Source organism: Osmia lignaria, chromosome 14 (assembly GCF_051020975.1).
Source record: "Osmia lignaria lignaria isolate PbOS001 chromosome 14, iyOsmLign1, whole genome shotgun sequence".
Classification (NCBI taxonomy): Eukaryota; Metazoa; Arthropoda; class Insecta; order Hymenoptera; family Megachilidae; genus Osmia; species Osmia lignaria.
This window is the reverse complement of record NC_135045.1, coordinates 10,459,988-10,471,521: the sequence shown is the minus strand read 5'-3', so window position 1 is coordinate 10,471,521 and position 11,534 is coordinate 10,459,988. Positions and strand designations below refer to the sequence as shown.

The following is an 11,534-nucleotide window of genomic DNA, read 5'->3' as shown; positions in this document are numbered from 1 at the left end:
TGTTCTGGATGACCAGAAATTCGACCCGTGCGCCATCTATTTACAAACGGCGGAGACTACTCGACAACTTATCGATCGATCTTCCGGTTCACTAGCAAAAACTGGTTATCGATAAGCCTTGGCTGTAAAAAACTTGATTGATAATTCATCGATACCGATTGTCAGAGGATCAATCGATAAGTTGGCAAGTAGTTTCTACTAGTTTTAATAGATGCCGCCAGCTGTTCACCTTGTTTCGGAAAATCGATCGATAAATTGTTGAGTAGTTTCCGCCGTTTTTGTATAGATAGCGCAACGGTTGAACCTGAGGTTACTTTTTATGGGTGATTTAATTTTACAATTAAATTATAATTAAAGTTTTAATTTATAAATCAATTGTAAAATATAAAAACAAACATTCTTACCTCTTAACATCGCTTAATGACATATAGTATGTACATGTAATCGAACCCAATGCAAAGTACCAAAACTATTTTCTTATGATTATAAATAAATAAATGGAAGCCTACTGTGCTCAATGCTGTATTTATATATTTATAATAAATAAGTGTAATTTAATATTTATTAAAAATAATGGTAATGGAAGAAAAAATAAGTAAAAAGAGTCATCGTAAACAAAAAAGGGCTCATTACAGACTTCTTAGAGACATGAATATTAATTGTTGTGATAATCCTACAAAGGTTGATATTTAATTAAAATGATAATGTTCTGTTACTGACAGTAATGTATAATTTATACTGATGTTATATTTTATTCCAGTATATAATGATTTGCAATGCTGGTTTAGTAACCGGGCTTCAAAGAGAAATGTTACAACGTATTATAGATCCATTGATTAACAAATATGATTTAGTAATGCCTTTAAACAAATCATATTGTTTTATAAAATTGTATTCAATAGAAGATGCTGCTTGTTTATATAACAAAATTCATGGTCTAATAAAGATTAAGGGGCAGAATACACCATTGTATGCAGCATTTACAGAAGCAGGTATATAATAAATTTTTAAATGCTAATTAAAATATATTTAATTCTTCAAAACAAATGAATCATAGAAATGAAAGTTATGTATTATAATTTTGTTTTAGTTCCTGAGTTAGATTGTGAAGATTGGTCTAATGACTTTCCACCTGGACTTAAATTAATAGAAAATATTATAACTGAAGAAGAAGAAAAAATGTTAATTAATTCAATTAGTTGGAGCAATGAAGGTAGAAAAATTTTATTACTTTTACATAAAACATAATATATTAGGATTTGATAAATTTATGACAATATTAATATTTATTTTCTGATATCAGAATCATGTGACCTAAAACATAGGAAAGTCAAACACTTTGGATATGAATTTCAGTATGGTTCAAACAAAGTAGATCTTGATAAACCTATTACTCCTATTCCTGAAGATTATAAATTTTTAAATGTGCTATTTGAAAAATATCACAATGTACCGTATGAATATGATCAGCTGACAATTAATCACTATTTACCTGGTCAAGGTATTATTACTTAATAGTTAAAAATGAAACAAATTTTAATATTATGTGTATATCACTATGATACAAGTACAAACAGGCTGGCAATATTTTTCATTTTAAGGTATACCCCCACATATTGACACGCATAGCGTCTTTGAGGACAGTATACTTTCATTATCATTAGGTTCTGCATGTATTATGGATTTTAAACGAGAACATATAAAAGCGGCTATTCTTCTACCTCCTCGTTCATTGTTAATTATGTCCGGAGATGCTCGATATGCATGGTCACATGGAATTTATCCTAGACATAATGATATGGTGAAAACTCCAACTGGAGTTACAACGCAACCACGAGGAATAAGAATATCGTTTACATTTCGAAAAGTACGTAGCGGTAATTGCTTATGCAATTTTCCAAAATACTGTGATACCAAACAAGATGGCACCACTACTATCATAGATAATAAAGCTGCTACAGGATTAGAAAATTTATATGTACACGAAGTAAGAATTATAAACTATATTTTATATGATCTTACTTGTACATGAAACATTATTAATTAAATTTGTAACACATAGGTTTATGACCAAATCTCAAATCATTTTGATCAAACAAGACATAAACAATGGCCTAATGTATCAAAATTTCTTCAAAGCTTAAATATGGGTGATATCTTATTAGATGTTGGTTGTGGAAATGGTAAATATCTGTATGAAGAAGAACATATATTCAAGGTACTGGAATTTCAATTTACATGATTTCTTATTACATAATAATCTTTCTAATAAAGGAAACATTTGTAGATTGGATGCGATAGAAGTCAAAATTTAATGAAAATATGTTATGATAAAGGTTTTGAAGTATTTTTATCTGATTGTTTATACTTGCCATACAGAGATGATAGTATAGATGCAATAATAAGCATAGCTGTAATTCATCATCTTTCAACTAGTGAAAGAAGAAGACAAGCTATTTCTGAATTAGGACGTGTTCTTAGACCAAATGGAAAGTGTTTAATTTATGTATGGGCAAAAGAACAAGAAAAAGATTCCGTTCAAACAGCTTATTTAAAATATGGCTCAAGTGTAAAGGAAAATGTTGTATGTACTCAAAAAATAACAGAATGCGGTGTATCGTTACCGATACATGAAAATCGTACAAACTTTACGTCCACTGATATGCTTGTTCCATGGAAAAGAAAAGGAGGAGGAAATTTTCTTAGATATTATCATGTGTTTGAAGAGGGTGAACTTCCAAAATTATGTTCCGAAGTGTCTAGTTTTATAATAGAAAATATATATTATGATCAAGGTAATTGGTGTGTAATATTACAAAAGAAAGATAAAATAAATTAGGTGAAACAATACGTTGTTACAAATTTACATTGCAATTCTTACCGGTTATATTCGTGGCTAAAACAAATCAGAAATAAAAGGAATAATTTGGTTAATAAAATAAAGATGCAAGGATTATAATATTTTAAATGATTTTATCTTTATTGGAAAAAGAACAAAATACATGGAATATGTATTCTATACAGGGTTTTAGATATAAATAGTCCCTGATATCTAGTTTTATCATTATAAACATGAATAATGCGTAATTAGACAAGAAAAGTGCACTGTACAAAGCTCACCTTGCTTGACTTTTGTTATTGTGCTTCAATTGTGTATAACATATTTATTAGCAATATAGATGATCGTTATCATCATTAATAATAATAATATTTTTATTATTATTATCACCAGCATCATCGTTTTCATTATTATTACTATTGATATTAATGTGTATTAGGTATCGTTTGTAGATATATTAGCACACCTTATTCACAAAAAATAGGATCCAATTATAAAATTAATGTAAAATGACAGCTTGTTGCAAATACTATTTTCAAAAGTTATAACCAAATTTGATACAGAAAAATTTTTAGATATTAATGTCAACAGTGTACTTAATATATACAACGATTGACAATACTAAACTATTAGTAAAATTGTTATACATTTTTAATTGGCGAGTGCTTGAATTAGGACAAAGTACACTGTCCCTTCTTCCTCAATCAATTAAGGAAAAAACTTATACAGGCCCAACTTCTTCCGGATCATAGTTTTTTACTCTTTTATTATATGCAATAATTTCCTAAACAATTAAAATATTAAATTAATATTTCATTTATAAACGCATAAGTATATATATTTGTTGAAATTGTCTTACTCTTTCATATCTGGCCCTATCCTCTTCTGCTATTGCCATATATTTTGATTTAGTTTGAAGATCTGTACTCATCCATAATTTTCCCAGCTCTTTGGCAATATCACCTACTCCCATTTCTGGATGTAATTCTCTCATTTTTCCGCGCAGTTCTTGACAAAAATAGAAAAAGGCAGACCTAAAAGAACACTTGTAAAGAAAACATCAAATATCAGTTAACATTTTTAACACATACAATGCTCTTTTGGGTGCATCTTTATCTCTGTATCTTTTTGTTCCTCTACGAGTTGGTCTTTCTGTTTCTTCATGACCTGTGTAATGTCTATCATAATAATACATTTTTTTATTGCAATGTGCTCCATCTTCAAGGTGTACAATCTATGATAACATATAGTTGTGTTAACATATACCCTATTAACATATAATATCCTTGATTATAACATTTAACATAATCTTACTTCATTTTTCACTGGTACTGCATTAATGATAAAATTTTTACTCTGAGTATTTGACCATTTTGCTTGATTATTTGAAACACTGGATACATTCCCAGGTTTCATTACAGACTCACCACATTCTAAGAATTAAATAATTAATGTATGTATCCATAAATTAATATATTAAATCGGTGTTTACAAGTTTTATATTATTACGATATATATTGTTTCTATACAATAACAGTATAAATATTTCTAAAACATAAGAATTTACCTGGTGTCATGTTTGTTTGACCAACGATCATTGTATCTCTCATTCCAGAATTCAAAGAATTATCACCAGCTTTTGTGAGATAAACATTCTTTCTATCAGATGATTCCATGATTGAATAAAATTCTTATTCACACTGAGTTGCTCAACAAATTAATAATCTTTCCAAAACCACAATAATCTGTATGTGACATTTATCACTGTTAGAAGCTTTATTTCTTTATACTATTTTACAAATAAAGTTATATTTCAGAATGGAAGTAATTGTATTATAAGGACAATATATGAAATATATTTTTTAACTTATGAAACAAAATTTAAAAGTTATTTTCTTATTCTTATATATTCAAAATAATAACATTCAAATATAGTTTGAGTTCTATAGCAATTATATACTATTTCATATAATTTTTTAAGAGGCATTAAATATTAAATACCACTTACCACAAATATGTATATGAAATATAGTATAACAAACTGTTGTCATGACCTTAATAAAATACCATTATGAACTATTTTCCCACATTCTATATAACAAACATAAAAGAATATTTAATTTTTTAATGTAAAAATATCTAAGTAACTTATTTATTGCCAAATTATATTACAGATGAAACAAATTATGTACTATCTTTATAATAAATTGATACCATAATTAATAATCTAAACATACTGAATTTAACGATTTAATTTAAAAAATAATGATTATATATTTTTCATAAGATTATGTTGGACCCTTGCAATTTATTTAATTTTATTGTATAAACATTTTTAATGCTGAACACAAACTATGTTTTTAAGAATATTATAAATTGGAACTTAAATTGTACATTGTAGATCATATATGTTCATAACAAATACTTTCATAAATTCTGTATAAAATTTCAAAAATTACCATGGAAACAGGGAAGTACGTGTGTAATATATCATCTACCTTCCCAGAAAAAATAAATTAAAAACAATTATCAATATAAAAATAAAACATTTCTAAGAAGAAAAGGTAAAAAGAATAGTAAAACATTCAAATGCCTTAGGATACGCAAGTAATGAAGGAGGCAAATGTAACATATATTTACCTACAGATGACGTACAAAGGCAATCGCTGCTACAACAACACAATATAAAAGCTATTTTTCGATATACAACTCAAAAGAATTAAATTATGGTAAACGGAGTAAAATTAAATAGGGAAGGTAAATGATAATGTAACAATAACTTACCACGTAATAATTAAAAGCAAGCGTTTCAAAGAGTTCGTGAAAAGCGACTATAAGCAACGCAGAATGTAGCTTATTAAGCATCCATTCTACAGATCGGCCCTATCTATACGCATCTATCCGTACGTATCACGCGTACCGTGATCAGCATTATATACGAAACACGTACAATACTTAAATGCAACTTGCATCAAATACTCGAATTAAGATTTCTTGAAATTCTGAATATTCACAGACACAATACTCGTTAGTTATTGACCCATAGAATTCGGATTATTGACGACAGAACTCGACATTAAAAAACAGATCGCATAAAGCAAGCTGATTGAAGCAGATATGACCGGGCATGGCCACTTGTGTGCTGTGCACATACACACATTATTCGCGCGCGCGCATTTATACATTGACTTTTTAATATTATTTATTGTATACAAGGTTTTGAAGTTTCTATTTCTTTAGCAACTATACTAGCTTTATTACTTCGACTACTATCTCTAAAATTAGGTTACAGTTATTAACAATGTAGAAAAATGTTTATTTCCTGACGGAAAAAGCATTAGGGGAAGTTCATATGTTAAAAGTACGATTGTTTGAAATATCAACATTAATTTCAAATAATAATTTATTAATAAACATGTATTAATGTGAAATAACTAGAAAATAATCTAATCATTAAATGTATATATCAATTTTAACTAATACAAAACTTATTAGTGTATTATAAAATTAATAGTAATTGTTGATTTTCACATTGTATAGTATAGAATATAGTGTAGGTGTTAATAAAAATAAATTTCTAAATTTATTTTTAATACATATTTTATCTATATATATATAAATTTTTCAATAATCTAATAAGTCTGATACATGTAAATGGTTCTTATGCTTACAATAATTAATGCAACGAATATCTCCTAATACATGAGTATTTGTAAATGCATTACTTTTATGTTATATGCTTATATTTTGCAGAATTTTTTTATTAATAATATACATTAATTGAAAAATTTGTAAATGGAATAATTTTCATATAATGCAAGTTTTTAATCAATTTGTAAGTTGACATTTCTGTATGGACTATTGGAATCAAAAAATGTTTTCAGATAATGAGATCTTTTCACTTATTTTATATTTTACAGATATACGAAATAATTGATGTTGATTATACTTAATAATGAATAATTTAATAATCTTGAAGTATGAATATAATATTTTATATTGATACTGAAATTAAAGGTTATATTTATTTTAGGAATGTTACACGTGTTTGATGGTATAAATAAATTTTCAAAACGATGAAGGAATCTTTACTGACAAACTGTGAAAGGAACTTTGTAAATAAAGCTGTAGAACAAGGAACGGTACGAATTAATAATTACTACACTTAATTACTAATTTGTACAAATTTTGAATTTGAAGGATAATTGAAACATTTTTTAGCGATTAGATGGTAGAAATTTATTGGAAGCACGGCCGGTTAAAATTTATTTTGGATCTAACTGGGGTAGTTGTATGGTTTTACTTGGTCAAACAAGGTATATTTAAATTTCTGTTTTTTATAACTAATGTCTGTATTGTATAAATGATATTTAATTGGATGATAAAGTATAATTATATATAATTTTGTTATAGAGCGGTAGCACAAGTAACATGTGACATTCAGCAACCCAAGACTTCTCGCCCCAATGAGGGCATGTTGCACATAAATGTTGAACTTAATGCTTTGGTGGCACAAAATTTTGATAGTGGTACACAATCGGAATTATCAGTATTAATTAGCAGGCAGCTTGAAAAATGTTTTAAAGATTCAAAATGTATAGATTTAGAATCTTTGTGTATCATAGCAGATAAAATGGTTGGTAATATCTTCTCTCCATTTCTGTAATATTGATTTATTTAAATACATAATTAATATTAAATATTCAATATTTCATATAGGTATGGAATTTGCGTGTTGATATCAATATTATTAATCATGATGGCAATTTAATTGATTGTGCATCTATTGCAACATTAGCTGCTCTTGCACATTTTCACAGACCAGATGTAACTTCAACTGGAGAAACCATTATAATTCATCCATTTTGTGAAAAAGATCCTTTGCCTTTAACATTATACCACTATCCAGTATGTGTATCATTTATAACATTTGAAAGGTGCGATTTAATTTTAAAAAAATGTCATTAAGTAAATTAATTTAGAAAATATGTTTTTAATAAAATTTTATTCTTTAGTGGAAATACTGTTATGGATCCTACCTACATAGAAGAAAGGGTTGGAGTTGCTCAGCTAACTCTTGGTATAAACTCATATAGAGAACTCTGTTGTTTACATTTTAATTATTGGACAAAAACTATGACTGTACAAGATGTTATATCAGCAGTTTCTAGTTATGCTGCGAACTATGCTACTGAATTAGTACAACAGATTAAAGAAGCAGTAACTTATGATGTAGAAGCAAGGTAAAATTTAAATCAGTTAATTAAGTTGCTATAGTAGAACTCTTTTAATTTTGAATTTATATATTTAGGTATAAGAAAGATGATCGCAATACACATCGTTTTAAGGAATGTATAACAATGAAAAAATTAACTACAATGAATAGTGAATCTATTAGTATTAAATTAAGCAAATGGGGTAAAACAGAAACTGTAGAACCTGATGGTAAATATCTTTATGATTTTATCATTATAATATGAAAGTTATTGTACTTTAATTAACATTTATTTGTATTTTCTTTGAAGTACAAATGGAAGAAGAGGAAAATAACAAGTGTAAAATTATAAAACCTGGAGAAGGTTCTGCTGAACTAATAATGGATGCAGTAAGTAAAATGAAATGAATATAAACTAGTACAATTAATATAATTATATATTATTTCTGTAGAGTAAATCATTTGGTGATGGGGGACCAAATACATGGAATAACACAGAATCTTCAGAAGAAGAATCAAGTGATATTGAAATTACTGCTGAAATAAAGAACGAAGAAAAAAAAGTGATGGATGATATAGGTATTTTTATTCGCGTACCTTTAATTTACAATATTTTTTTATCATTACAAATATAAATAATTAACTATGTTGGGGTACTTTTAGACTTAGGTGGAGATAGTGAAGAAGAAATTACTGGAGTACTTGATTCAACCCTTTTAATGCAATAAATATATAGTAAGTGATATTAACAAACAAAAATAATTTTACAAAATCTACTTATTTTATTAATGTTTATCGTATGACCGTAATGACAATTAAAAATTGAAAAAATAAACAATACTATAATGTGCTTCATTATACATATATTTTTTTCAGTGTATTTTATACATAGATCTTACAAAATACCTATGTCTATTAACAAGTAAAAATCCATACATTCGTTTCTGATCTCACTAGTAAAAGATTACAATAACAAAACTCATGAAATGATGCCTAGGCTAGGTGGTGTCATTACTTAAACCATTCTTTTGATCTAATTTATTGGCATTGGTTTTAACTGTATAAATGAAGAAGCTTAACGCTTCTTTTTCAACTACTGGGATGGTCTTGAAATGCTTCATAAGGGTCTGAAATAAATAATAAAAATGGTTAGAGATAACATGTCTTGGAAGTTCATCTTTTACACTTATAATATATTAAATCAAATACTCACATCAGCTAATTGAGCTTTATTTAAACCTGGACGTGTAGAAACTTTATAATGCCTCTTGTATCTCCTTAATGTACCAACTTGTAACTGAAAAAGATCAACCTCGGGAAGGTCATTGTCTGTTTCACCAGAATCTTCTTCTGAGTCCTTACGTCTACGTTGTTGCTGTTGCTTAGATCTTGCACATTGTATTACTTGTTTATGATAATCACAGATATATATGTGACGTGCCTATTAATAAATCAAACATGATATTATCTAATTGTATTTAATCTAATTAATTTTAAACAAAAAACTAGCATTGAAGCATGAATATATTAAATACACATCCAAATAATATACAAATATATATTTTATGTTGAATAGTACAAGTATTTGATCATGTACAATATCTTTCATTCACAACAAATGATATTTAAAATAATTTGAAACAGAAATAATATAAAGTAAATTTGAAAAAAAAAAAAATTTCTGAACAATGTTTAACATAACTTTCTGTTATAAATAATATTACCACTTGATCGAGATTAAGTTTCAATCGCCGTTGAGTTACAGTTTTTTGTATACGTTTGCTATAAGAAGCGTTGCCAGCTGGTCGAGTGCATCGTTCACCCTCATCTACAAGGCAACAGATTTGATCAGCAGCTCCTCTGGAATCTTCTTCACCGGTACTGAATCCATTCATTTTTTTTTATTTTTAACATCAACTAAATCAGTATGAAGAATATGTAGAACTTTAACAACCTCGAATTGTTTTGACGTATTGTATTTGCGTCAAAAAACAGTGTGTCTCAATGTAAAATATACTCCGGGACGTCTACTTTTCACACTCATAATTTCCTGGCGAATTTCATTTGTCAACATCCAATTCGTTGAAGAAGTTTATTTCCCCGTTACCGGTATAAAAGAAAACCTTTATCACGGAATGTCTACTCTTTTATTTTAGACAAAGATTCAGGCTCACGAATCGATAATTTAAATAGTAGCGTTTGCGTATTACGAAGAGCTCGGTGTTAAACGATATCATATAACGTTTCACTTTCTTTCTCTCACAACATTTTAACATACGAGTTATTTTTACGTATCAGCTGTAGCTACTGCATGTACTTCGAAAATTCTATTAAAAGACAAACATTTAACAGTGCTATTTCCTCGTAACACGTTTATGTTCTTACAGAATTCTTTAAAATTTTATGAGTACAACACTTCACCCAACTTCACCGCGTTTTATTATTTATATACACACCTACATTGACTCACACAAAATTGCGTGAAGGTGCATATTACACATATATATGTATATTTTGTGTTTTAATACATCTATATATATGTATACAAAGTGCGTGGTTGGAGTTTCTATTCAGTACATTCAATTCTACCAACTGTATGCGCCATCACTGAAAAAAGTAACTTTGCATTGTATAATTTGTGTTATTTCTTATTATTTATTAATATTCAGCTTTTATGTTTTTTAATATATCCACTAAAACATATATATGTGAATTCATTAAAAAGAATTTAATGAACAAAATAGTATCAAAAAATTATGTATTGATTGATCATTCTCCACATCATAAAAAAAAATATAAAGAACAAAGGGAATAATTGTGGAATAATTAATATCTAGGTAATAATATTTATAAAACATCCATTTAGTAAATTATAGCTTTTTCATATTCCTCTGCTGAATATTGCGTATATAGATGAAAGCAATAATGTTATTTAAGCCTATGACAATTAGAAATTTAGTTAATATATTTATTATAAGTAATTAATACGTTACTTGTAGGGTTATTATAAACAATATTATAATAAGAAATTAACAGAATGTTAAACCATTATTAAATATATGTTAATCAACTGCAATGTACATATTTAACTGTTTTGTATAATTTAATATTTTTTATATTTGTAAGAAAAATATTTTTGTTATGCTCTGTCAATTAATTATTTATGAAATACTTGTATACATAATATAGTTAATAGAATTATTATTGTAAAAGTATATATAATAAAATAAGTAATAAAAACTTATAAATTGTGTTGTTATTGGTTTTATAAGCGATCTTATTTTAGTCCTTATATTACCAAACATATATGTTAAGAGACATTTTATGTAGCATTTATATTTAGTTTAAATATATTTATAAACTTCTACAACAGAAGAAACATTAATTCGTTTAGCAAAACGTATAGATATACGTATATCACATACTATACATCTATTTTACATTACGTTGGCGGTACTGCAATTTGCGCCTCAATATTTA

At 27.2% G+C, this 11,534-nt stretch overlaps 4 protein-coding genes across 15 annotated transcripts; 2 read left to right on the top strand and 2 right to left on the bottom strand.

Annotated features, from left to right (window-relative positions):
* The first annotated feature begins 276 nt into the window (after positions 1-276).
* LOC117605573 (tRNA (carboxymethyluridine(34)-5-O)-methyltransferase ALKBH8) lies at positions 277-3,262 on the top strand. Of its 2 annotated transcripts, none has more exons than XM_076692302.1 (7): positions 277-681; positions 761-992; positions 1,091-1,213; positions 1,304-1,501; positions 1,665-1,987; positions 2,063-2,218; positions 2,288-3,262. In XM_076692302.1, the coding sequence occupies exons 1-7, from the start codon at positions 574-576 to the stop codon at positions 2,837-2,839; spliced, it is 1,692 nt and encodes a 563-aa protein (XP_076548417.1). In that variant the 5' UTR covers positions 277-573; the 3' UTR covers positions 2,840-3,262. The 2 variants fall into 2 exon arrangements, with proteins under 2 accessions (XP_076548417.1, XP_034182953.1); XM_034327062.2 differs by having other exon boundaries at positions 278-681; positions 1,602-1,987.
* A 127-nt stretch (positions 3,263-3,389) lies between these two features.
* On the bottom strand, positions 3,390-5,978 carry LOC117605575 (high mobility group protein B1-like 1). 6 transcript variants are annotated; one of them, XM_034327070.2, is made up of 8 exons: positions 5,624-5,978; positions 5,480-5,508; positions 5,299-5,337; positions 4,407-4,584; positions 4,154-4,272; positions 3,931-4,073; positions 3,699-3,873; positions 3,390-3,623 (listed from the first exon to the last, which is right to left on the bottom strand). In XM_034327070.2, the coding sequence occupies exons 4-8, from the start codon at positions 4,513-4,515 to the stop codon at positions 3,561-3,563; spliced, it is 609 nt and encodes a 202-aa protein (XP_034182961.1). In that variant the 5' UTR covers positions 4,516-4,584; positions 5,299-5,337; positions 5,480-5,508; positions 5,624-5,978; the 3' UTR covers positions 3,390-3,560. The 6 variants fall into 6 exon arrangements, with proteins under 6 accessions (XP_034182961.1, XP_034182962.1, XP_034182963.1 ...); XM_034327071.2 differs by lacking the exon at positions 5,299-5,337 and adding an exon at positions 4,848-4,930; XM_034327072.2 differs by having other exon boundaries at positions 5,484-5,508.
* Positions 5,479-9,069, top strand: Rrp45 (exosome complex component Rrp45). 6 transcript variants are annotated; one of them, XM_034327067.2, is made up of 11 exons: positions 6,526-6,674; positions 6,873-6,981; positions 7,061-7,155; positions 7,253-7,475; positions 7,559-7,776; positions 7,855-8,082; positions 8,151-8,284; positions 8,365-8,444; positions 8,507-8,633; positions 8,718-8,789; positions 8,931-9,069. In XM_034327067.2, exons 2-10 carry the CDS (start codon positions 6,916-6,918, stop codon positions 8,780-8,782), a joined length of 1,236 nt encoding a protein of 411 aa, XP_034182958.1. In that variant the 5' UTR covers positions 6,526-6,674; positions 6,873-6,915; the 3' UTR covers positions 8,783-8,789; positions 8,931-9,069. The 6 variants fall into 6 exon arrangements, with proteins under 6 accessions (XP_034182956.1, XP_034182957.1, XP_076548418.1 ...); XM_034327065.2 differs by lacking the exons at positions 6,526-6,674; positions 8,931-9,069 and adding an exon at positions 5,479-5,596 and having other exon boundaries at positions 8,718-8,885; XM_034327066.2 differs by lacking the exons at positions 6,526-6,674; positions 8,931-9,069 and adding an exon at positions 6,075-6,200 and having other exon boundaries at positions 8,718-8,885.
* On the bottom strand, positions 9,039-10,480 carry Sap30 (SIN3-associated polypeptide 30). Its single transcript, XM_034327075.2, has 3 exons — positions 9,779-10,480; positions 9,268-9,495; positions 9,039-9,181 (listed from the first exon to the last, which is right to left on the bottom strand). Exons 1-3 carry the CDS (start codon positions 9,947-9,949, stop codon positions 9,053-9,055), a joined length of 528 nt encoding a protein of 175 aa, XP_034182966.1. The 5' UTR covers positions 9,950-10,480; the 3' UTR covers positions 9,039-9,052.
* Between the last annotated feature and the right edge of the window lie 1,054 nt (positions 10,481-11,534).